Source organism: Oenanthe melanoleuca, chromosome 18 (genome assembly GCF_029582105.1).
Source record: "Oenanthe melanoleuca isolate GR-GAL-2019-014 chromosome 18, OMel1.0, whole genome shotgun sequence".
Lineage (NCBI taxonomy): Eukaryota > Metazoa > Chordata > Aves > Passeriformes > Muscicapidae > Oenanthe > Oenanthe melanoleuca.
The window spans coordinates 6,704,151-6,729,637 of record NC_079351.1 but is presented as its reverse complement, the minus strand read 5'-3'; the positions used below and the strand labels follow the sequence as shown (position 1 = coordinate 6,729,637).

Sequence of the window (25,487 nt, the reverse complement as noted above, 5' to 3'; positions counted from 1 at the left end):
CAGGATAGATGTAAAATCTATCATATCATACCTTCAAAACATCTCTGTGATTATTTTATTGCAATTTCCTAAAGGGCAGTTACTCCTCAGGTCATTAGGAGAGCTGTGGCAATAAAAATAAATTAAATATTTTTGTACAACCCAAAACATTTCAGTATAATACAAGTTCTGTTTGAAGATGCTTGCTCCAGGGGCATGGAGCCATCATTGAAGTCTGACAGCTGCACAGCCATGACTGACTTCTTTATAGTAGACAGAACCATATGCATATAATTATGTCAGTGATAAATTAATTAACAATAAACTTCCTTACAATTGCAGCTCAATCTGTGGCCAGCATATGTGTTAATTGTATGATTAACACTGATCTGCTTTTCAATTCTACAAACTGCTGCTTCACAAGTCCTGCTACAGGACCTCTGCATATCAATTCAGAGAAAAATCTGGGTCCTGGAAAACACCAGCAGCCCATGCAGGCCCATCAGCTGGGCATCAGGATACACAAAGCTCTAGCAAGCACCAGGCTTTGCTCATAGTAATTAATTCAAAACAGAAAGGAGGGGTTGCACAGTGCAAAGCTTGAAGGCAAGTGCTTGCTCTGGGTCAGCTGCTCTTTGCTGGAACGGGCTGTGGTGTGGAGAGGCCCTTGGGGTTTGTTTAGCCACAGTGTGGATTGTTTCAGGGAAGTGCTTGGGGACTGGAGGGCAGGTCACGAGGGTTATGGTCACTCCATCAACAAACACTGTGGTGGCATTCTTAGAAAGCAGCTGGCTGAGGTCATGGGTGTCTTCTGGAAGAGTTCTCTCCCAAAGACAGGTCAGGGAGCACTGGTCAAGTTCAGAGAAAGGGAAACAGTGCTGTTTTCCTTGGCCAATCTCCTCCTCTTAGGCTCTAGGAGCGCAGCTCTGTTTTATCCAGGATGACAACAATGGTGTGGTACAGTTCTTTGGCCTGGCAAAACACAAACCAGCATCAATCACTCTGCCCCAGGAATACCTGCTTCCCCTAATTAAATATCCCCATAAATCACTTCTCATCATTAAATATCAGCCACGTGCTGGGGCCAAGCTGCACTTTGGAGCCTGGAAATGCAGCATCCCCCTCCTCCTTTGGACAGGAGGGAGGAGCAGCAGCAATTCCCTTAGCAGAGGCTCAGCTGGGCAGGGGAGGTGCCAGGAGGAAGGTGCAGGTCTCACCTGTGGCAGTTCCACCCACAGGGCCCTGGGGCTGTCAGGGGAGCCGTAGTGGAGCTCCAGGCCCGGGAGGCCCCGGTCAGAGATGGGCCTCAGGGTGCGCATCTTCTGCAGCTGCTGCAGGGGCACGGCCTGGGACACCACCTGCCAGGGAGAGCGTCCTCAGAACCAGCCACTGAGAGTGAAACCATCTGATTCTCACCACTGGTCACTCCAAGAGGGAAGGTCTGGGGCACAGGGTGCTGTGTGCAGGATACAGAGCTGCCCAGCACAGCCCTGGAACTCCCACAGGACTCCCACAAACAGGAATTTCTACATTTAGTTTTACTGTGGATTGTGCTTGTTAGCATGCACACTGGACTTACAAAGAGCCCATGGCAGTAATCCTGTTCTACACTCTCCTGCCTTGGGCAGTGCTGCTGTCAGAGTGGCTGTGGTGCAGGGATGTCCAGCCTCTTCCTGCACAAGTTCTTCTCAAGTCTCAGTTCGTATCTGACAGACATCAGGGGGAGCTGTCTGGCATACCTGGCTGGTGCCATCCACCACAATGATCTCCTCGTTGTTCACACCAAAGAAACAGGGCACAGGGACCCTCTCATCGCTGATTCTCTCCACCACGAAGATGGTGTAGCCAAAGAAAGGCAATTTCATCACATGTTCTAGAAGAGAGCAAAGAGTGGCCTGAGAGCAGCAGCTTTCAGCCAGCAAATTACTGCACCAACCTGGGGTGGTCAAAGCTGCCAACATTCCCAAGATTTTCTACATTAAAAAGCAACATTGACAACTTCTGCCTCCCTCCCTGGCCTCTGAGACTCAATTGTCAGCAGCCTGAATGTATATCCTGTCCTTTTCTGACCTGAAAACAGACATGCAGGCAGAATATCAACTGAAACACAGCTGCTACAGAGCTCTGAAAATCCATTGCAGACTCCTACAAGAGATAAAACTTCTACCATGATCACCGTGCTTGGCAACAAGATCTAATCCACAGTGAGGAGCTGTCAGGGAATTCCATTCTCATGGCCCATTCCAGGCTCCAAGAATCATCAACAACCTCTTGAATTGTCCCAAAAGTGCATTCAGAGCAGCTTCCAGGAACTGAAACAGCTCAGAAACTGAAGCAGATCTGGGTGTCTCCTCACCTATGAACTGGATTTTTGCATCCAGAGGCTGGAGGGGCTGCCTTGCTCTCAGCAGGGCGGCCACGTGGTTGTGCAGATCCTTGGGGCTGATGGAGGCCTGCAGGCTCTTTGGAGTGTATTCCTTCAGCTCTTCCCTGTGCCAAAAAACAGATTCTATTTCACCCTCTGCCCAGCTAAAATCAAACATGAACCAGTGGATTAAGGAGGAGGGAAAAAAAAAACCAATTTTCCATTGTTTATGTGGGAACAAGAGTGAGAAGAATAGCACAGCAGGTGATGCCTGCACTGGGTAAGGTGGAAGGAACCAGAGACAGTGAGACCACCCTTGTCCCCAGAGAATTCAGCTGTGCACCACTGACCAGTGCAGGGAGAGAAATCCCTCCTTTCTGGAGACACCAAGAGCTCTTCAGTGACCTGGAGGGTTCTGCCATTTCCCTGCTGCTGGTGCTTTAAGGGAATTTGATGGAGGCAGTACCTCAACTCCAAGTCAAAGTGCATCAGGAAAGGAAGGAGGGGCAAAGTACAGCTTGGAACTGCAGGGCTGAAGGTTTCCAGTATCCAGGGACAGTTTTATTCCCATTGAGCATCTCACTACAGATTTCAGGTGTCCAGGGTTGAAACCTCTGGCACTTGTGAGAGAGAACAAAGGAGGATTCACCCAAACCATGAGCTCGTGCCCTTCCTTCTTGGTGTTACAAATCCATGGCAATAAACTCAAATTACCATGGCACCCTCATGACCCTCTCTGTTCTCCAGAACTGAACATTTCTTACTTATTCAGAGAGGACTTCCAGGTGCCTGTTCCTATCCCCTGTGGTACCTATTGCCAAAGAGAGATCCCCTTTACCCCAGACATACCTGGAGGGAGCAGAGTTCTGCTGCTCCCCTTTGGCCCAGTGCTGGAGCATTGCCAAAAGGCCCACCTGCATCTCCATTTCTTTACTCTGGCTCAGCAGGATCCTCCCATTCAGGTAATCCCAAAGCACCTGGGGGACAGCACAGCCTTTGTTACACCTGACAGGGTACAGGCAAATCTGGGCAGTGCCAGGCTGCACAGACCCACATCCTGCCTTGCTGATAATGTAAAACAAAGCTCTGGGCTCAGGAAGAGCCTGGGGAGCTGCACAGTGTGTGGAACAGCACTGCCACAGGCACAGAGCCTTCCTGCCACCCATAGCTGCAGTGTTTAGTCACTCCCAGAAACAGCACACAAAGCCTAGCAGCCCAAGCCCTCCTGCTTTTCCAGCCCCCCTGGGACCTTCCTGCTGGCTGGGACACATCTGTCCCTGCCAGGGAGGGTCCTGCTCTTGCTTACCTGTCCATAGTGGACATCTGTGTAAATTTGGTTGTCGAAGTGCAGAGGTGCCCTCCAGGTGAGCCTGCGTAAGGTCATGCTGACCAGCTTGTCCTCCAGCAGGTAATCATGGAGATACTCCTCCAGTTTCACTGGCCTCACCATTCTACCTACATGACACAGACAGGGTCATCCATCCCTCTTGGTGGAGAGACTGGGAGAGGAGCCTTCCTGCACACCTCAGTTCCACCCTGCCCTGAGACTCCAACCATCAGCCATTCCAGAGAGACACGGAGCCTCACAGCTCTTTCAGGAACAAGCAGCACAGCCCCTGAGAAGGACCAGTCCTTAACTCTAACACAGAGGGAAGCTGCTTAGGAGGACCCCCCCAGGAGCCAGCAAGGGTGGAGGAACTATTCCAAGCAGGAGCTGTGGTGCTCCCTGTTGCAGAGGTTGCTAGAAGAGAGAAGCTCCATGCTGGACTTTACTTACCAAGATTTTTGTCACCACTCCTGACAGCAAAGAGAACAAAGTCCTCCATCTCTTGCTGTTCACCTATTCCCATCTGCTCACAGATCTCCTGCAAGAGCTCCTTGGCCACCTGAAGCGAGGAAACAAGGAATTGAATACCATGAGCAGGCAAGCCCAAGAGCAGGTAGACAAGATAAGGGATTTCCCTGGTGTGGCTCAGAGTCCAGACCAACGAAGGAATTCCCAGCTGGGGACTCACAGTGAATGTCCTGATCCTGGTGAGGTACTCCATGCCTCCAGGCATCAGCACCACCAGCCGGCGGGCACCGTGTCCCTTCTGCAAAGGACAATGTCAGGCAGGCTCCCACCAGCCCCACCTGTGCTTCTCCCTCTCCTTCCTCATCCTCCATCCTCCTTCCTCCTCCCTCTGCTTGTGCACAGCCCCTGCCTGCTCCCTGCCTGCTCCATGGCACTGCACTTCCCAAGCTCCTTCCATCCACGTGCTCCATCTCCTCTCCTGAAGCACCAGCTGCCCCTGCCACACTGCACTGGCACCTCCAACAAAGCCTCTCCCCCTTCCCAGCTCCCTGCCCCGTACCAGCAGTGCCTCCATCTCCACAGCGAAGGGGAGGTGCCGGCGGCCCCCGTGCAGGAAGTTTTTGCGCAGGTTGCTCTGGCAGATCTTGGCAATATCTGCAGGAAAAAGAAAAAGCTCCACGTGCTGAGCCAAACAGAGAGCTAAACATCGTGTGCTGTGGTGTTGGTTCATCCTGGCTGGGTGGAATTTAACCCCTGGTCACTGCTAGGGGAGCAAAGAGACTTGACCTCAGCTCCCACCCTTCCAGGACACATCCAAACCATGGCAGTGTCCAGGAAAGAGGAATGGCAGGATGGGGGATTAGATCTGGAGTATTTGCTTTACAGGACAGCCTTACCATGGTGGGTGCTGGATGGGTCACTGCCAGCCAGCTGCAGGAACTTGGTGGCATAGGGCATCAGAATTTTGGAAGGCAGGAAGTACCCAGTGAGCAGGTTGAGGAGCAGCCAGCCCCGCATCTCACTCTCCCTGTGGATCAGAAAGGACTGTGGGCACCTTGGGACAGGACAATTCCTGCTCTGGGCAGCTCAAAGTGAACTTGTGCCCTTCTGAACACCTCTGGCAGGGGGCAGAAAAGGAGGTGTCAGCCCTTGGACAGAGGTTTCTGTGCCCAGCAAGAGACTGATTTGGTTATTCCAACAGCAAGCAAAGAAGGGGAGCAATGGAGGCCACTCCAATGCCACTGCTGCCACCACACAGGTGCCAAGGCAGTCCTTGACTGGTCTTTATCAATTCCCCAAGCCTGGGAGGAGGAGATCAGGACAGCATTCTGAGCAGCACCACGATCAGGAACCACCAGGAATGTTTACTGGTGTCCAGATAGATCAGCAGCCAGAAATATAAGGAAAAATATCCACTAAAGTGAAAATTCCAGACCAGTGATTTTACACAGGCACAATTTCCTGAGTGCTCAGCAGGAGATTCAGCACTGGAGCAGCTGGGGACAGTTCATCACAGGGGGACACCCTCCCCCTGGCCCTGGTGTCCCTGCAGCACTTGGTTCCTCTCCAGCTGTGCACACGCAGGAGCTGGCAGTGCTGGTACTCACTGCTGAGGGTTGTGGGTGACCTGTTTGAAGACCTGGCAGTAGATCTCATCGTGCAAATTCTCCTTCTCCTTGCACAGCTGCATCCAGAGAGGAGAAAACAGCATCAGAGATGTCCCCAGGTCATCTCTGTGCCCTTCCTCTCCCAGCTTCAGAGCTCTGCCAGTTTGGCTTAAAGCTTGGGCTTTGCAGCCTCTGGTGTCTAATGCTATTGAGGCTCAAAGAAGGAGAGAGGAGAGACGGGTGTGCTCTCATCCAGTGATATCCAGGGAAATCATTTACATGCAGCCCCTCCCCACAGTCCCTTTCAGCTCCTTCCTCAAGCAGGAGGTGCCATTATGGCTCTCCCTGCTCCTTTCCTTCCCAGCAAGGTCCTGGCCCTCCATCCCCACTGGTGCTTTCACATTTTCCAGGGGAAGCCAACAGACCTGGAGGATTTCATAGATGCATCGGACCTCAGTCTGGTGCTTGTGTTTTGGCTGGTCTCCCATGAACCTCATCAGTGCTGCAAGGCAAACGTGCCCTTTAGTCTGAGCAGGGCTGCCTCTGCCATGGGCTGGCAGTGGGCAAGGAAATGTCCTGGAAACTCCTCTGCTGTTACAAGGCTTGAACAGCACATGTGGAGCCAGCCCAAAGCCCAGGCAGTGCTCTGGGACACTTTGCACTCAAAGTCCCATTTGCTGGAAGCTTTCAGCCAGCACTCAGGGGGTTATGAACTGCAGAAATTCCTTCCAAGGGCCCTGCTCACCCAGTCTGCACAGCCACACAGCCCCACAATGTGTGTGTGCCCACCCTGACCACCCCACAATGTGTGTGTGTGCCCACCCTGACCACCCCACAATGTGTGTGTGTGCCCCCTGCCCACCCCACAATGTGTGTGTGTGCCCCCTGACCACCCCACAATGTGTGTGTGCCCACCCTGACCACCCCACAATGTGTGTGTGTGCCCACCCTGACCACCCCACAATGTGTGTGTGCCCACCCTGACCACCCCACAATGTGTGTGTGTGCCCTTTGAAGGGTTCCAGCAGCAAAATCCAGATAGAGAGCATAGCAAGGGGTTTTTACAGGGTTTAGGGGGATTAAGATCCTAACCAGTAAAATTAAAGTTGAGAACTATCCAATTACTTTAAGATTCTAGGTGAGAAAAGACCAATCATTTAGTAAAGACCAATAGAAATCCTAAATGATAACAGGAGTTTCAGTAGAAGGGTGAACATTTCTCGTGATAAGTTTCATTGTCAGGGTATGAAATCCCAGGGGCCCTTTTCAGGGACAGTTGTATCATCCACATATGCCCACCCTGAGCACCCCACAATGTCTGTGTGCCCACCCTGAGCACCCCACAAAGTGTGTGTGCCCCCTGCCCACCCCACTGCCCCCTCTGCAGTGCTGTGTCCCAGGCAGTGCCTTACTCTGGAAGTTCTTTGTGGCCAGCTCGTTCAGCTCACTGTCAGAGTAGCGGAGCAGAGAGGCCTGGATGGGGACCTGCAGGGCAGAGCACAGGGCTAAACAGGGCTGGGATCACACAGAGCTGAGCTCTGCAGGCTGCACCACAGACCCCACAGGCACACCCAGAGCAGGGGACACCTGCACCTGTCCAGAGGCTGCAGCCAAGGCTCTGTTCTTGGGGCATGAGGACAAAGCCGGGGCAGTGCTGGGCTGGCTGTGGGCAGGGGGAGGCTGAGCTCACCTTGCTGTGCCTCACCAGCTCAGCAACACTCTTCTTGTCAGCAGAGCTCCCCTGCAGGCCCTGCCTAGGCAGAGGAAAGGGAACAAACAGTCCAAGGAATGCCCCAGGAAGGGCCTGGTGTGGGTGAGGCTAGCCAGGTGTTTGGGAAGGAGCACGTGCACTCACATGGACTGAGCCTCTCGGAAATAGGCGCTGGCGAAGTCAGTCATGGTGTAATGGTCACCAGCAGGGACTAGCATGGTGCTGGTGGCTCCTGATGCCAGGCTGAGGACAGAACTCTGCAGGAACACCACCAAACCCGCCCGAAAACATCAGCTGAGGAACTGCAGTGTGTATTCTCAGCTGCCAGGCCTCCCCTCCAACACTGTGATGGATTTGAGTGTCCCATCTGCACAGACTAAGCACCCACCACCCACCCTCAGAGGTCAGACCCTGCCAGAGCCATGGACCAGCCTGGCAGCTCCCACAGAGCCCAGCCACGTCCCCTGGCTGCTCCTGCCAGGGCTGCCCACCTCCCTGCTGGTGTTCCTGCTCTCTGGGGCAGCTCTGGTGCTCCTCCTCTGCTCTGCCCTGTCCATGCTGCTGCTCAGGTAGTCGGGGGCAGGAGCCAGCTGCACCAGGCTGGTGGGGAACAGACCACAGCGGCCCCCGCTGCAGCCGAACTGCCACCCTGCAAAGGCAGCAGAGGAACAGTCAGGACAGGGCAGCCCAGGGAAACAGCACTGAGCTCTCTGCTGCCAAAGGAGAGGTCAGACACACCAGGTTTTCCTGCACCCTAAGGAAACATAGAACATATATTCCTGTCACTGAGCTGGGACAAGGCTTGTCCTTGATGCCAGCCTGCCCTGTGCTCCTCTGGCTCTGGGCACCATGGAGCCAGCAGGCCCTTGATCCTGCTCCTGTCCAGCACACCTCACCTGGCTCCACGCCCTGCACGGGCAGCAGCTCGATGAGATCTCCCTTCCTGAAGCTGAGCAGGCTCTTGTCATCCACGATGTAGCTGCGCAGAGCCACCACATAGTTGGAGTCCTGGGGAAAGGGCACAGCCAGCTCAGATCTCATCCCCATGGACACTGTCAGGTTCACCTTCATTCCCCACTGCATTCCAGCTGCTGCCTCACCTGCCTCAGCTCCTGCATGAAGAGTTCCACCATGGCCTTGATGCACGGAGCCTTTGCAGAGTGCAGGATGAGCTGCTCTGTCTTCAGGGAGAACTCCAGGGAGTTGCTGCCTTTCATCTCCACTGACAGCACATCTGCAAAGCTGGGAACACAAGCCAGCATGCTCAGGCTCCTCCTGCCAGAGCTTGGGATGCAGAATGTGGGATGGGTGCCCATTCCAAGGACTGGGAATGGAGACATGCCTCAACATTCTCCATGCTGGCCTTCCACCAGCTGCTCATGGCTTTCACCCTCAGGAGCTCCTGTGATGACACAGGGAGCTGATTCACCCCCAGCTCACTTGTTTCAGGCAAAGGTCAAGGTGGGAAGGAAAAGGAGAAGCCAGACTCATTCAAAGGAGAGTCAGTAAGTCACAGCTGGCCTAGGATAATCCTAGAGAGCACAGCACAACTGGGAATTTTCAGCTGCCCCATTCAGTTTGCCACCAACACCCTGCCAGACACAAACTGTCCTGCAGCAGCAGGGCCCCTCTGCTCACCAGTAGCTGCGTAGGACCTTGAAGTGCTCAGGATGGTATCCAGCTGCTTTCTCTACCTTCAGCAGCCTCATGCCCCGGTGAGAAACACCCAGGATCTGCACATCACTTCCCTTTTCACCCTGCAAGGCAAGTGCAGCACAGAGAATCAAGGCTCCATCCCACCTGCACGGGTGGTGGCACCAGAGAAAGCAGATGCCACAAAAGAGGAGTGAAACCCTGCCAGGGATGGAGGTACAGAATCACTGCAGTGTGGCCAGGCGGGGAGACATAAAGAATGAACTGCAGCCTCAGCTAAAGCAAGCCCAGGGTCTGGTGAGAGGATTAAGATTCACCTGAACAGGGAAAAGGCGGGAGAAGTAGTTGGCCCAGTTGTCCCGAGCAGCCACTACAATCCTCTTCTTTATCCCCTCCTCCTGGATGGACTGGGCATTGCTGCCAACTTGGAACTCGGCTGGCAAGGTTACAAAACAGTTATTCTCAGAAAGACAAGGGTGGCCAAGTCTCCCTCTTCCCAGGGTTCATTCCCAGCAGTCCCTCTGTGTGCACAGCACAGAAAGGACACCTGCTCAGACCTGTGTGCCACTGGTTTGCACCCCTTTCTCCATGAAGATCATGTCAGAGATGATAGGTGGAATGTGAAACAAATCAAAATCCTACCCTGGGGCTCCAGTTTCCTCTCCCCACAATAAACATTCCAGAACTAAGTTTTTCTGGCTCACAGAAATTTCAGGGCCATTTGGAATAAACAAACATTCCTGCACTGCACTCCACAAATGTGCTTTCCTGCTGCAGTGACAGACATTTCTGCCGTGCCCTAAGTACTGACTGAAAGGCTTGGAGGCCAGTTTGTCATTCCAGACAGAAGCTGGGCTGGGCACAGGGGGAAGGGGCTGTTAATTACTCAGCAGATCTTTCATCTTGCGCTTCTCCTCCCTGGAGATCCGGAAGCAGGACTCGGAGAAGGTGTCACGGATGATCTGCAGGGAAGGGAACAGACAGGCTTCCATTGCAAGGGCCACACCTGGCTCTGCTGGAGCACCTGGGGCTGTTAAACTGAGTCTCAGAGGGCCTGGACTGGATGGATCTGGAGAAGAGACTTGCCCTGCTCAGATGGAGAAGTGGAGGTGACTTATGCAATGTAATTATGGAGTGTTTTGTCCCCAGAGAGACAACTGGCCTTGAGCCACACTGCAGTGCTTACCTGTTCACACAGCAAGTTCAGGCAATAAGGGTGGCTGAAATTTTCTTTGGGGTAAAATACCTGCAAGGGGAGGGTAAGAGTGGTGTTACAGATATTGCAGAAGTAGCTCCCCAGGAATTTCTTTTTTGCAATCCCTGCTGCCAGGGAAGAGTGAATTCATCTCCAGAGACAGGCAGGGAGAAGACACTGAATGTGAACAGAAGGACCAAACCTGAGTGGTCAGACCAAGGGATGAGCCCTGGTGAGTTTAGCACACTCTCCAATACTATATGTATTTAACATATATGTATGTTTTAAACATATTTGTACTATTTTAACAGGAAAGCACCAGGCAACAACAAATTCACTTTTAGATTTCCCTACAGAGGAAGGAAAGGACAGGCAGAGAAACTGAGACAAGTGTCAGGAAGGCAGAGCAGGGCTCATTTTCCCCATGACATGATCCCCTGCCTCCAACTCCTGTGTCTGATCCCAGAATTATCTTTGTGCTCTTATCTTACATTGAGTGCCTATGACCAAAAAAACCCATTTCAACCAAAGATGAGAGGAGCTCCCCCCCAGCCAACCCTCAGCAAGGAACTGAACCTCTTTGCGCAGAAAAATTTTCCAGGCAGGGTCGACATAGGAAAAGCTGACACTGGTGGTGAGCTTGTACAGCTGGGTCTTGATCCCATCATCACCTGCCATTGTCACAGCAGAGTCTGTGGGGGCAGAAAAAGCAGGAGATGGTTAAAAGATCCTTTCCACCCAGCAAAGACCTGCCAGGAGAAAGGGGGCAGTTCCTGATGGAATATTCCTGTCAGAGATTCTCCTGAAGGTCAGCAACCAGCTCATGTGAGCACAAACCAGCCATTCCCAGAACTTCTGGTAGCATTTACACTTCCTGTAAGTTCATTGCTGGAACAGAATAATTCCAGACATGGGGAGCACTCAGCCTGCCACACAAAATTCTCCCCTGGTGCTTGAGGTTGAAGACAGAGGTTTCACTTTGTGTCATTATAAACAGGCTGCTGGAGGTTTCAAAGGGACATGAAAGTTCTCCCCAGAGCTTGGAGGCTGCAAGGCTCTGGTACAGGGCACCAAAATTATCACTGGATTGTCTCTCTGCAGATGTGTTAGAGACAGGCTCAGTCTGAAGGTAACTGTTCAAAGTTACTTTATGAGGGAGGAATGTCTTCATTTAAGCACTTCAAACTTTCTAAACTTCACAGTTCATAGACAAATAATGTAGTAATCCCCATTCTTCAGCTGTTTCTATATCCCTATTCCAAAGCATGAAATAGTTTTTCAGGCTAATCCAGTTACTTTCACAGGACTTCCTAAAGAATCATTTTTGAAGAGAGGAGGAGCTAACAGGGAAATTCTTTTTTACAGGGAAGTTGCTGCAGGATGGGGTCCTTCAGTAACGTGTTTGACTGACTGTTCCTTGCAGGTCATGAAATGTGGTGCTGATGAAAATTTTAAACAGCTTGAAATACATTGGTACAGATATCCAATGTATAAAATGAATTCAGACTCACACTGAAATTCAGAGGCAAAACTAAGACTGAATAACACCTGCAAACTACTGCTGATAAGCATTAGCTCTACTTTTTTTAAATGGGCAGCATCCAAACACTCTTTGGGTGTCCAAGGTCTCCCAGGCTCAGCCTCCCTCTGACAAACATTCCCTCATTCTGCAGCCTAAGATCCCTCCAGGGATTTGTAAAGTGAAAGACCTGGCTTCCCATCCCTCCCTGGACTAAAGTCCACCCACTAATTGCCACTTTGATAATTATGCTGCAGGTAAACAATAAAAGCATGGTGGGCTGGACCTTGATAAAGCTGTAGCCCAAAGGACCTTTCTATTTTTAGCTGCATTTTTCAGCTGAGGGGAAGAGTTAAGAGCTGGGAAGTGCCATGCTGGGTGCTGGGCCAGGCTGGAGCTGTGACATCTCTGTGATTGCTCACAGATCAGATTGCACCATCCCCTGCTCCCACACAGCTCAGTCCCTGCCCACTGGCTGATGCCAGGACCTGTGCCATGGCTCTCCTGGGCTGATTCCAGCCCCATCCCATCCCCATCCCCATCCCTTCCCATCCCCATTCCCCATTTCCCATCCCCTCCCTGCCCTGCTACCAAACCCCACCTGGCTGAAGTCAGTTCTCACCTTCCCCTCTGGGTTCCTGCCTGCCTTGGTCCTCAGCTGTTGGTGGGGGTTGAGGGGGAGCAGAAGGGGCCTGGGGAGCTGGGGGGGAGCCCTCTGCTTTGAAGATGGACAGGAGAGGCAGCTGCTTCTCCTTGATAGAGCTGGAGGCTGGGCCTGGCTTGGGCTTGACAGGTGGAGGTGTTTTCTTCTCCTCTGGCACAGGAGATGGCTGCAAGAAGCAAAACCATTTGAGCCAGTCTCTCCCTGCATTCCTGGGCTCTGTACTGGCTCTGCTGTTCTAAAAACCATCCTAGGGCAAGGTCTGTGTGAGCAGCCCGCCACTGCCTCTAGATCAACACAAAATCTGCAAAGAGATGATCAACCAAACCCAGAGCACCAAGTATTTGAGATCAAATACTTTGGATCTTCTTTCACCAAAATGCACAGGCACTTGTGTGAACTTTTCATCTTTCTTTTTCCTTTGGGAAGGAAAAAAAGGATGTTAGCAAGCCAAAGCCTTGGTGCCAACATGGAGAGCATGAGTTGCTTGCTTCCAGACCAGCCTTAAGCATCTCACAATAGGACTTGCTGCTCCTTTTCTTCAGGACCTCAGATGACTTTTCAGGCTGGAACCCAGTCTAGGGTGGCAGCACATGGTGTGAGCTCCCAGTTATGTCACAGCCCAACCAGGAATCAGCTGGCTGCTACTGCAGCACCAGGGAGATCCCAGCCTGCTGGAAGTGGGATGGACAGGCTCTCTGTGCTGAGCTCCTGAAGTAACCTGAGAGCAAAGGACTCACTGGTGGCTGAGGTGAGGATTTCATCATTCCCAGCTTGGCCAGAGCCTCATCTTTGGGGTCGTTCTTCTTTATAAATGGTTTGGACACTCTCCTGCAAGGGAACAGGGACCAGCACTGTGGAGTTGGGGACAATGGGGCAGGTGGCAGAGCTGGGACAGAGCAGCCCCAGGTCCCTCCTGCCCAGGGGATCCCCCACTCTCACCTGACAGGCTGGAGGGGCAGGGGCTCGGGGGCTGGTCTGCTCTGGTACATTTTGATGATGTTCCCAATCTCATGGCTGGGTGCAGGACGTGCCTCAGGGCCTGAAGGCTTCACTACAGGTGGCTCCTTCCTTGGTTTGGGTGTCTCCATTTTTGGTTTTGGCTCAGGAGGTGGCAAAGGGGAAGCAGGAGCTATTGGGGTGACAGCTTTAATCAACAGACCAGCAAAGACACAGGAGAAATCCTTTTATCTCATTCAACCTTCCCTTTCTTTCCCTCTGATGCAATGACCTGACGTTTCTCTTTCCTCTCCTGTAAAGATGCAGATTCCCACAAGAGCCAGATCCTTCCCTCCTCTGCCTAAATCCTGGCCTGATGTTCCTGGAAAGTTCTTTCTTGTCAGCCTGCTTGGGTCTCCACTGCACAACATCTTACCTGGCTCTGGTTTAGGGACAGGCTTCACTTCTTTCCTCTTCTCCAGCTGCTCTTTTTTCTCCTCCTCCTCCTCCTCCTTTGGCTGGGGTTTTGCTGGAGGAGTCCAGGTTTTGCTAGGTCTGACTTTCTTCACTCGGATGTGCTGCTCTCCTGCACAAAAAGGGGGACGTGAGCCGGTCAAACCCACACCAAAAACCTGGCGCTGGTGGCACAGGTCCCAGTCTTGCCTCAGTCAGCAAGAACCTCTTTTCCTAGAGTGAGGGAGAATGTGGCAGTCACAAACCCAGAGATTTCTAGAAAACTGGTCCCACAACAGCTCACAATCTAATTGTAGCTGAACAAGGACCCAGACCCCTGTACACACAGCAGCAGCAGCTCCTGCAGGGATTAACTGAGTTCCAGACAGGGAGACAAGAACACCTGGGCATGCCAGGAAAGCTGCAGAGCAAGGTGTGATAGGAGTGAAATTCCCAAAGTGGCAGATGCTCACCCATCTTCTGGAAGTACTCCCTCTTCTGCTGGAAGGTTTCCCGAGGATAATCATCATCCTCATTGCTGGAGAACTCCTCTTCCACATAGTCATAATCCTGCAGGGAGTGCACAACTTTCTAAACAAGTACCTCTGCAGTGCCCTTCAGCTCAGGGGTGATTTTGTCCCAGAAAGTTCTGATCTAGAACCTCTCCACATCCAGTAGGTCAGTTTTCAACATGAGGAACCCCCAGCCAAGCACAGAGAAAGGGGATTATGTTAGAGGCCTGAAACAGCTTGGTGGAAGATAAAGAGCTCAGAGTAATTAATTCTCCTGTGGAAACATTGATCTTAACTGGAAATGAGTTGGCCAACCTGCAGCCAAACCTCCACAGAGCAAAAATCATCAAGCAGAGTTTGAAAGGTCTCAGAATCATCAGTAAGCACAAATCTCTGCTCTCCTCTCTGCCAAACCACAGCCACACACAGATGGACACAGAGCAAACACCAAACACAAAATTCCAACCAAATCCACCTCAGCTGTTTGTTTCTCATACCTGCTCTTTTGCCTTAGCAGGTGGCTCTGGAGAATTTGATGATGCTGCAGCAGCCTGGCTGCTGAAAGGATTCTTGGGTTTTGGGAGAGTGGCTGGGGCTGGGGCTCGTGCTGGGCTTGAGACTCTTGGCCTTGAGTTCTCAAGAGACTTTTGCTGCTTCTGCAGCTCCTGCTGCTGCTGCTGGGAAATGCTCATGGCTTGAAGGGTCATCTGCTGGGCCTGGGGAAGGAATTGCAATGTCTGTGAGCTCTAGGCTACACAAACCCAGCCATCACTCACAGGCTGTCCTGTTTTTTCACTGTTAATCAACCCTCAAACATCCACATGGTGCACAGCAAATTTTTCAGTGTGTGGACAAGGCATTTCCAGGGAGTCTTCTCCCACCTGGCCAAGGATGCAGAACTCCTAACCCCCACAGAGGCTCAGCTGCCAGCCTGACACTGTCCTATACTCACAGGGCTTTGCACAGAAAGCACAACACTGCAGACCTGCATCTGTAGCAAATCCCAGCTTAAAACCCCATGGGAATTACAGCTGAATCTTCTCAGGACCTGCTCCTGTCCCTGCTCCTGACTCACTGCATGGACACAAAGGGGCAAAAAGAGGATTCCCAGTTTTGTGGTCTTAGATAATCCCCACTTCCTAGAGCTCAGCCCAGCACAGAGCAGGGAGTGACACAGAGCAGGCACAAAGGGCAGGAGAGCTGGGCTCCCCTCCAAGGCACAAACACCATGTGTGGCTCTTCCCCAGGTCCTGGGGCCCTCCCACTCACCATCAGCATGGCTTGCTGGTTGATGAAGGCTTGCTGCTGTGCTGCCAGCTGGCTGGGGTCTACAGCTGGAACCATGGGCTGGGGCATCACCATGGCTGTGGAAGACAACACACACACCTTCAAAATGCTGGACATTCCCCACAGAGCCTGAGCACCAGCCTGAGCACCCACTGACTCTCTTCCACCCCCTCCCCTCTGCAGTGACAGAAACACTGCTCTTACCTGGCATAGGTGCCATCCCACCAACCCCTGGCATCATGGGCATGGCTGCTGGCATCCCCACCATGGAGGGCATGGGCTGGTAAACTGGGGTTTGAGTCATTCCAGAGAAGCCTAGAGGCAAAAAAACAAGTGCAAATTTGGAGAATCCCAAATAAGAATATCCTGAGCAACTCCAGAGAGCACTGCTGGTGCTCTCCACATGCACCAACCACAGCAGGACACAGCAAAACTCAGGTGGGAAAAGGAGCCCTGACAAAAATGTGTGGCCTGTCAGATTTTAAATAACAGTGTCCAGACTCAGTTTCTGCAGTCTAGCTTAGGACACCACCATTCTTCATGATTTAGCTTATAATTCCTGTATGATTACAGAAGGTTTCTCTTGAGGACTGGCAAAGATCTCTGGGGCTGGGAATGTCACATCCATACTGGGCTCTCTGCAGTGGGTGGCCAGGCTGATGAACAATGAGCCCTGGCCTGGATGGCACTGTGTGCCATGGGGAGGAGCTCTGGGGAGAAAGGAATTCCTCTGCTCTCAGCAGTCAAGTCCCAAATGGGGTCACAAACAAACCCCACTGAGTGCAAAGGCAGCAGAGCAAGGGCTGTGGGGTCAGACTCAGCTGGGAGGAGTCAGCACACAGCACAGATCCACTGGATCATGGTGTCCTCACCAGTGAGAATGGCCCTGGGATGCCATGGGGAGATCATCATGTACCTCACTCATCTAAGAGCACATAAGTAGTAAACTGGCCTCATTTATCTGGAATAGGCTTGTCATGCCCCAGAGCCTCTCCAACAGCCAGAAGTAGTCCTTGTCTCAGGAATGACTGAGCTGGACATTCCCCAGCTCTCTGAGACTGCTGGGTGTGTTCCCACCCATGCAGATTTGTCAGTGCCATTAATGTATTGGTGTCTGACTCCACCCTGCTGCAAATGCCAGTCTTAGCTCCACAGAAATGAGGAAAAATAAAGAAAACAAACACACAAACCAGAACCTCTTCAAGGTTCAGACTTACTAACCCATGGAATAGCTACAGATGATGGGAAGTTCTGTAAGGAATTAATAAGAAAGATTAAAACCACCCTTGATAAAGGCACCAACAGCTCTGTGGAAGCACGGGGTGAATAGAAGGTGAATACATGACTTACAAGTATTTGTCTAGGGAAGAGATGGCCTGGGTCAGAAACAAGCTACTTGCTGCCTTGACCCCAAGAGCAGCTCACAAGAGAAATGAAAAGCACGAAGCAGTTCCCTTTTCTAACACCTTCCCACAGAACCTGTCTCCGGGGAGTGAGGAGTGCAGCCTGTGCAGCCAGTGCTCTGCATGAGCCAGCTGAACAAGCAATAATTAGCATTTAGGGGCTCCCTGACTTGTGCTCACTGAAGGCCACGTGTTCCCAGGTGTTCCCAGGTGTCTCCCTGCCCTTACAGACCTGCAGAAGGAAAGATCCCTCTCTGTGTGGGTCCGATCTTCCCCCCTCCTTTCATGCGCCTGCTGAGAATCTCCCTGTTCTCCATCTCCTGCATCAAAACAAACCCAAAGCAGTTATCTGAGCTCAGAGGGACAGATTCCCAGAGGGACAGACATTCCAAGGCATGTCTGAGCTGAGCAGGGGCAGTGAACAGGCAGGAAAAAGCCTGAAGGACTCCAGGGACAGGAGAGCTGCAGAGAGAAGCAGGAGGAACAGCAGGGGACTTACAGGCACTCTGGAGCCCTGATGCAGCACTGGGCTGAAGAGATCATCCACATAGTGATCCAAGCCTACAGGGGTCCTCAGATCTTCTCTAAACCTGGGGTCTGGGGCAGAGAGAAGTCTGGTGACAAGGCAGGCAGGAAATATTCCCCTTCCTCAGCCCCTATTAGCCATGATTCAGAGTGGAGCCCTACAATCAGAATCACCTGAATCCCCCTGCCCTGGCTGGAGCCCACCTGGCCCTTCCCAGTGTCAGCCACAGTCCTGGCTGAAGCTCACCTGGATGGAGACCAATGAGTTCTGGAGGCAGGCTGGGTGGGGGGAAGGCAGGGGCCTGGATACCTGGAGCAGGAGGGATCCTGTTGAAGAGCAAAAGGAGATGAGGACAGTGCTGAAAGATGTGTGACAGTGGGGCAGGAGGAACAGGAGGCTCACGTGTCCAGGTCAGAGGTCTGGAGGATGCTCCTGTCCCTTTCTGGGGTGATGGGGTACTCAGTGGGGGCCTGGGAGGAGCTGCTGAAGTTGCTGGTCTCCTCCATCTCCCCAATGAGGTCCAGCACAAAGTCACAGCCCAGCAGGTCCTGCCACGTGCTGCCAGTGAACATGGAGACAGACCACCCTCGAGTCTTCTTGTCACAGCCCCTGGGAGAGGAAAGGTGTCCAGGCAGGCAGGGGAAAGGAAGAGGAAGGAAAACATCACATTCAGTTTCTTCTTGCCTTGTCTATCCTGGCTTAAGTCCTTCAGATTTAGGATGTGAGTCAACTATTAAGTGCCCAGGGTTAGAAAAAATTAGGAATAATTCAAGATTTGTCCTTTTTACTATTTTTTTTCTTTGAAACTGCTCTCACAGATTATACCAGTGGTTCCTCTGTTCCCAAAGGAGCCCACTGTTTATGGCTGAGGGTTATGTGAAGGGTGAAGAAGGGAGAACAAGCTGGAGTGGGCAAGAAGTGAATATTCTTCATGTGTTCATATAAATCCCAGCCTGCAGACCAAACCAGTCTGAACCTTAGAGCTGGTGACAGCCTCTCTCACAGCCCCAGAGCTCCTCCCACCCTCTGGCAGTACCTTGCACTCAGGATGCAGGCTGCATACTGCTCCCCAGTCATCCAGGACTCCACCTCAGCTGAGAACTTCTCCTCTGGCACAGAGAGTAAAGTCAGTACCCACAGCCTCCCTGGCAGGACCCAAAGCAGCACCCACATTCCATGGGACACAGGCTGGGAAGTTTCACACACTCCTGAGCAGGGCCATGGGAGGACTGAAAGCTCATGGAAGGCTCCACATGGACACATTCACACCCAAAATATCTGTTTGGGACACAGGCTGGCATTTCCAAAACTCTTGCAGTGTCCTGGTTTGCTTTGAGGATCACTCCACTCACAAGGACCCAGAGCAGGGATGTTCTGTGTTCAATTCACAGAGCTGCTGGCTGCTCAAGAGGCAGCTTCAGGTAATATTTGAGAAGGGAGAAGGGAAGAAAGCCCTTGTAACAAAATACTGCTGCCTGGGCTGGGCTGTAATGGATAGCAGCCCTGCAGAGATGCACAGCCTGAACAATCCCCTATTGAGCAGAGTGCTAACCCAGGACAGTCTCACCCCTCAGCCTGAGAAGCAGGTCCCACCAGGCCTAGACTTTGCAAGTTTTGGGTCTAAATTCAGATGCTTCTTTCCCTCATGGTTGTACCAGCAAACAGTGCTCTGATCCACTTTACTTAGCTGAAGGAATTATTTCCCAAATGCTGATTTCTGCACTGGAAAAGTCCTTAGAGACTAGAAGACAGCAGGAGGGCAGAAGAGTGAGTTACCATTGAAGGTGTGGACATCCAGCACCATCTTGCCTCTCCTCTGGTTTGCTGTCCACTCCAGCTGGGTGGGAGGGTAAGCCCTGCAGGGCGCAGGCTCCGTGTCTGTGCTCTGAGCTGCCGTCAGCATCTTGCGCTGGCAGACGGCGCTGAAGCCCTCCAGGCCATGGTCTGACACAAACCTAGGAGAGGGCAGCTGCATGGAGCACTGCTCCAGCCCCCCTGGAAACCTGGCTCGGTCTCCTCTCCTCTTACTTCAGCAGTGGCTTCTCCAGTGCTGGTGAGGGGCCAAAGCAGCTCAGCAGAGTGGCCATCAGGACCCAGCCTCGCTGGCTGTGCTCCGTGTCTGGGTTCCTCCAGCTCTGGGAAACCACCTGGCTGAAGATTTCATCCCGCAGAGCAGCGTCACTCAAACCCCTCCCAGCAATGAAGTTGCCCAGCAGCACCTCCTGCCAGCCACGGAGGCTCTTGTCACCGATGAACCTCAGAATCTGGGGGCAAAAAGAGAGAACTGGAGCTGTGACCCTCTGTCCCAAACTGAGCTGGAAGGAGCTGCAGACACCAGGATGTCTGTGAGCCTGACTGGGGTCTGTCCTCAGGTTTTTGTGCACCACCAAAGTGCTGGGCAATTTGGGAGCCTGGATCCTGACTAAAAGTCAGGGTGACCTCAGTCTCTTCTGAGGTCTGACTGAGAATTTGGTCTAGAGCAAAATACTTCCCCTTGGGCAGGGCTCAGATACACAAGTAAATCACCACAGGGCACTTGCTGTGCCCACTGAGTGTTTAAAACCTTTGGTACAGTTAATATTATACCAAGTACTGTGGGATGTGGTGTCTCAACACACTCACTGAAGAAATGATTCAACTTCTTGGCTTTGCACATCGACACCTTCAATGCTTTTCTAGTTTGTGTTTCTCACCCTTAGGTACAGAATGATTTCTTTCATCTCTACACTTCAGTGTGTCACCAATTAATATTTTTCTAAAATGTACAGCTTTGGAAAGAACATTTATGAGTAACAACACTTCTAAAAACACTTAATGCATGTCAGAGATTCACTGAGAGAACAGGAGATGGTAGTTGTTCAGTTCTCATGGAATTCTTCGTAGCAAATCCCTGCTTCATTAGCAAGGGAGAAAAACTGCCTTTGATCTTTAGAAAAATAATAGTATTCTGCTTAAACACAATCCTATTCACAAGATTTTATTGAAACTTATGCTCCTCTGTAATTGGGATCACGAGGACAAAACAAGAGCCTGTTTTTAGGTATTAACTTTCTTAATGGGCTTATTTAATTATATGTAATTCCCAAAAAGATTACCAGATTTATTTGGAAAGTATCTGAAGTTTTATCCTATTTTCAACCATTGTAAAGAAGAAATATAAAGACATATGTTCACATCCACAGAGATGACATAGCACCATCCCCTTTACACAAACACTACAGAGTGAGGGTGTGGTTCCAGGTGTACTTGTCCTGATGACAAAGTCCCTGCCCTTTTCCAGCCTTTAAACAACAGTTCACTGTCTCCTGTTGGGAACTGACACATCTGTGCAATCGAGATGTTTGCTATAAACCACATCATGGAAAAGATCTGGGTTAAATTAAACTTCTTTATCACTGATAGATGAGTAAGTGGTTGAGAAGACAGACTTCCCTTATCATTGCTGCTGAGTCTGCAACAGTGGGACATTAAAGTTTAGCAATCCTGTTCCTATATGTCCTGCCAACCTCTGAGGCTCCATCACCAGGCAATTCAGTTTGATCCCAGCAGTCTGTGGCTGGTCTGTGCCTCCCCAAAAACACAGCAGCCCTTGGGAGCTGTGTGATCTCTGTCAGGCTGCTCCAGAGCCTAGAATTTATTCTGCTTTTCCAGCTCTCCATGTATTCTAGGAACAGTATCTACCACCAGCAACTTCTTGTATAAAGTCATTAAAACATTGTCTGTGCCCACCTGTTGTTCAGCAAGGTCAAGAAGGGCATCTCTTACCAGTTTGTTTATCTCAAGGGCACTCTCCTGGTGTTCAGCATCCAGGTGGGTTAAGGGGTGCTGCAGAGGCTGACCAGGAGCAGGGAAATCTGGTTTCTACAAAGAAAAAAAACAAACAAACAAACAAACAAAAAAAAAAGAAATATTTGCTCCTGGTGTTGCTAAAACCAGTGTGTCTGCCCACAGGGGAGGCAGTGAAGAGGAATAAAAAGAGTTCCCACCTGGAAGTGTGATTTGATGAAGGAGGAGAAGGGATAGCTGTTGATGGTGGGTGGGAGGGAGAGGCCATCCTTGACCTTGACTTCTGGGGGCTCTGTCTCTGTTATCTGGTTGGCCTGGGCTCGGTGTCCTGCAAGGGAAGGAGGTGTGGTGGTGGCAGGACAGAGACAATTCACCCAGCAGCTCCTGGCTGACCTGCTCCTCACCCTGCCCCAGCCCCTGGCTCCAGGGACACCCAGCCCAGCCCTGCTGCCCAGACCCCCAGCAGGCACAGCCTCACCTCCCTGAGACCACCAGGACTCTCTTCAGGAGGGAGATTTTACAGCTCTGACTCTCAGACTCTTCTCCCCCGGGAACCCCTGGAGATTTGAGTCTGCCCTGCAGCATTTACAGGCAGGAGATGCTGAGCCCATGCAGGGCCACTGATGACAACTGCCAGTCCACAGCACATGAGAGGTCTTTGCAATGAGGGATTTATCATGGATGAGAGAAGCAGGCATCACTAAATGAAGGGATTTCCTCAATGCAGAGCTCCTGTGCATTCCTCCACCCCCAGCCGCGTCCCCTGATGCTCTCCCTCTCCCCATCTACATCCAGCAGTTTTCATTCCCAGCAGTTTCACTGCTCCCTGAGCCCCTCTGGCTCACATTGCTCACTAGACCAGCTGAGAGTCCCTGGAGGGCTCTGCCATGAAATGTGAGTTATTGGGGATCCAGCACAGTCTGCTCTGGTCAACCAGACCCTTGTGCCTCATCGTGTCCCTTCCTGTCCCCCACAGAGAGCCACAGGCACTGCTGGCTTTGGGTTTGACACATAGACAGAGAGGGGCAAATCCTGCCCCAACCTATTTGCAGCTGAAATATTCACATTGTAAAGAGCTACAGAGGAAACACAACTGCCCCAACTTATTGCTCAAGGTCAGATCAACAGCTTGTGAAATCATTGCAGTCAGTGGTGTTTTGGTGATGTGAAAACCAATCGGTGCATCCCTAAATTGATATATTAACACGTGCTCAACTTGTTACAGTGCTACATCCTAAAGTTATTAAATTGTTATCATTGGACTGATAAATTGTTATATCTCAAGGTATTACATTGTTCCACAATCACATGGTTACTTTTTCCTTCCCTCTGTTTTAAACTTCCTTTTGAGGAAGTAATTTTTGATGAAAACTAAAAATATTTCTTTGAAATTGTCAACACTGTCATTTTCTTCCCCTTTAATTTCCTTAAAGATTTTGGAGTAGGTAGAAGATGGGTTTAAGTTCTTCCACCCCAGACTCATCTCTGCCAGAGACTTGGGTTCATTAAGCAGTTTGCTGTCACAAAACTTTGACCAAAGAGCTTTGCACCATCCCTGCCATCAGTTCTACCAGCCCAGTTCAAAAGAAAAGCTGAAAAATTACCAAATATACTGGTTTTTAAGCTGGTGTTCTGCCCCCTGGCCCAAGTTGCTTTTCCTCCCTACCATGTCAGGAAACATCCATCCATTTGCCTTTACCACATTTACATTGCAATGATAATGAACCAAATCCAGCCCAGTGACAGGCAGCAGGGAGAACAAACACACACATTGATATAAACAAGGAAATGCTCAGTGAAACAGGGAAGGGAGGGAAGGGAGAGGATGCCTCACCTTCCACACGGTGCAGGAGGGCTGAGAGCTCTGCAGGGATCTCCAGCAGCCCCACGTCCTGCAGAGACAGACAAATCAGCCATTGGCTGCCAGCAGGGAACACATAAAAACCCTGAGCTGAGGCTGGGTGAAACTGCCTTGGAAAAGCTGCCAGGACAGGGATGGAGCACCTGAGCCAAAGCAGTGACTTCTGCCTCCACAGCATTCAGAACCTTTGCAAACAGGGAGGTATTGCATGAACACAGCTGTGTGACGTGGGTCAGCAAGGGAGGGAAAGGGAGCAATTCCTAAATAAAACATCAACTGCCTCAAGGGGAATGACAGGAAAGTTGGCTTTCTTTGGTTTATCTCTCATTCCTGCCAAGTCTGGCATAGTGCATTGCAGAGATTGCACCTGAAGGGTAAGGGCCATTTCTTCCTGAACTTTCCTGACTTTTTTCTTTTGATTTTTCAGTATCCACAAGTGCTACGGCATAAAATGAGTCTTGATTCTGATTTTTGATATATGTTGGAGGCTCTTAAGAAAGCTCAGATCTCTACCTGGGTAATCCAGATGAGAATCTGGCCAATGAGTGTTGATGTTTCACTGGGTGCACCTTGCACTGGTGCAAATGGACCAATACACCAGAGTGTGTGCCAGCATCACTGCATGTAGAGACAGCTCAGGGCACTTCAGACAGAACTACTCAGGCTAAGGCACTATAAAACCAAGCCAAAACTGGAGCTTTTGGGGTTTTTTGGTTTCTTTTTTTTTTTTGTGTGTGCTGTTTGTTTCTTTTTTAAGATCTGCATAGCACATTATTCATCATATCTCTCTCCACATAAAGACAGATTCACAGCATTTTTGATCAGTTTGATTTTGCTCATGAGAGGATGCTTGACTTCAAGTCTGGCTTTTCAATGGTGTATTCAGGAAGTGGACTGTGAAATTCTACAGTTCTGGATCCACACCTGAGGAATCAGGTGATACAAGAGCACCCAGGGCTAATTATTCCTGTTGTTATTGACAGATCTATACACAATTGTGGATAATATCAATTCAGATTCCCTTGATCAGACACTGCAGCAAATGTGTGTCCAGTCTAGACACATAAATAATGGCATTAATTAGAAGTGTTGATGCAGGCTAAATGTGTTATATTTAATACATCCCTTCCTCTACATCAGCTTCTGTTAACATATTTATGCAGAAATGTCTCGTTCCCAGCCCTCACAATAGAAGATGATCCCCAAAAATAATCTTCCCTCCATCTCTGAAGACCAGGTCCAGTGCTGTGAACAAACACAGTGCTGACTCAGGACTGATTTATGATGCCTGGCTGTGCCCAGAGTTTGGGAAACACTGAACTAATGAGATATTCCTGTATGAGAAGGCTCTTTATACCACCTAGCCTGCATTCTGTACTGGGTTCCACACATGTGTGCCCCCTTTAGATGTTCAGCAAGCCTGGGCTGAGGAGGCACAAGGGAGGGAGAACACCTGGAGAACCTGATGTTTCTGATCTCAGCCCCTCCCACCCATTTGACAACTCACCATTCCTTGGCTGGGACTATTCTCTGTGTCACCACAGGCCAGGGAGCTCCTTCTTTGTTTCCTTTCCTCTATCTCCTGCTGTTAGGAGATGAAAAGGGGATGGAGGATGGGAAAAGATGTGTATGAAGTCAATTCCAGCTGTTCTGGGGGCAGATGCTGTGGGTAGGCAGGAGATGGTGTCCTGCCCATGGTATCCAGCAGATAAAATGACAGAACAGCTACAGAGCCTCCTTGGGACACCAACACAGTGTCTTGAGAAGGGGCTGCCCAGGCAAACACCTGAGCTTTGCAGAAACACCTCCTGCCCTTCACAACAATTCAACAATTCACAGTTCAGGAGCAGGAGGCTCCAGCCCCTGCCCAGCACCCTGCCAACCTTCCCTTGCTGAGCATTTGATGTGGCTCAGGACTAAAGCACCCAGCAGCTGCCAGAAATGTTTCCCTGCCTCCTTCAGCATCAGAGCACATGATAACAGCCTGACCACGGACAGGTGCACTCGTCCATGGAGGGAAAACCCTTTAGAAAGGTGGGGGGATACCAGAAGCTAAACTCCCTCTCAGCTCTGCCCTTTCCCATCCATTCTGTTGTTCCCCAGCCTCATCACTCACCTGACTCCTACTCCAGATGGGAAGGAGGGTCTCTGTCTGTCTCTGCCTCTCTCTGCCTCTCAGGTGTGCAGAGCACTGTGACTACATGGGAGCTTATGAGGGCTGGGCTCAGAAAGACA

General features: G+C 51.0%; 1 protein-coding gene across 2 annotated transcripts; it reads right to left on the bottom strand.

The window, feature by feature from the left end:
• Positions 1 to 28: 28 nt before the first annotated feature.
• Positions 29 to 25,487, bottom strand: MYO15B (myosin XVB). 2 transcript variants are annotated; one of them, XM_056506195.1, is made up of 43 exons: positions 25,369 to 25,487; positions 24,760 to 24,837; positions 23,226 to 23,283; positions 21,592 to 21,719; positions 21,371 to 21,466; positions 19,634 to 19,869; positions 19,382 to 19,560; positions 18,642 to 18,714; positions 18,008 to 18,214; positions 17,852 to 17,931; positions 17,579 to 17,676; positions 17,312 to 17,399; positions 15,881 to 15,991; positions 15,659 to 15,753; positions 14,887 to 15,105; positions 14,351 to 14,447; positions 13,861 to 14,010; positions 13,428 to 13,617; positions 13,226 to 13,316; positions 12,447 to 12,654; positions 10,882 to 10,997; positions 10,297 to 10,356; positions 9,997 to 10,072; positions 9,428 to 9,546; positions 9,096 to 9,214; positions 8,558 to 8,699; positions 8,354 to 8,465; positions 7,949 to 8,106; positions 7,602 to 7,714; positions 7,437 to 7,500; positions 7,159 to 7,231; positions 6,172 to 6,248; positions 5,747 to 5,823; positions 5,036 to 5,166; positions 4,699 to 4,793; positions 4,360 to 4,437; positions 4,122 to 4,230; positions 3,651 to 3,799; positions 3,194 to 3,321; positions 2,336 to 2,469; positions 1,719 to 1,852; positions 1,197 to 1,337; positions 29 to 951 (listed from the first exon to the last, which is right to left on the bottom strand). In XM_056506195.1, exons 2-43 carry the CDS (start codon positions 24,760 to 24,762, stop codon positions 892 to 894), a joined length of 4,872 nt encoding a protein of 1,623 aa, XP_056362170.1. In that variant the 5' UTR covers positions 24,763 to 24,837; positions 25,369 to 25,487; the 3' UTR covers positions 29 to 891. The 2 variants fall into 2 exon arrangements, with proteins under 2 accessions (XP_056362170.1, XP_056362171.1); XM_056506196.1 differs by having other exon boundaries at positions 24,760 to 24,834; positions 25,369 to 25,480.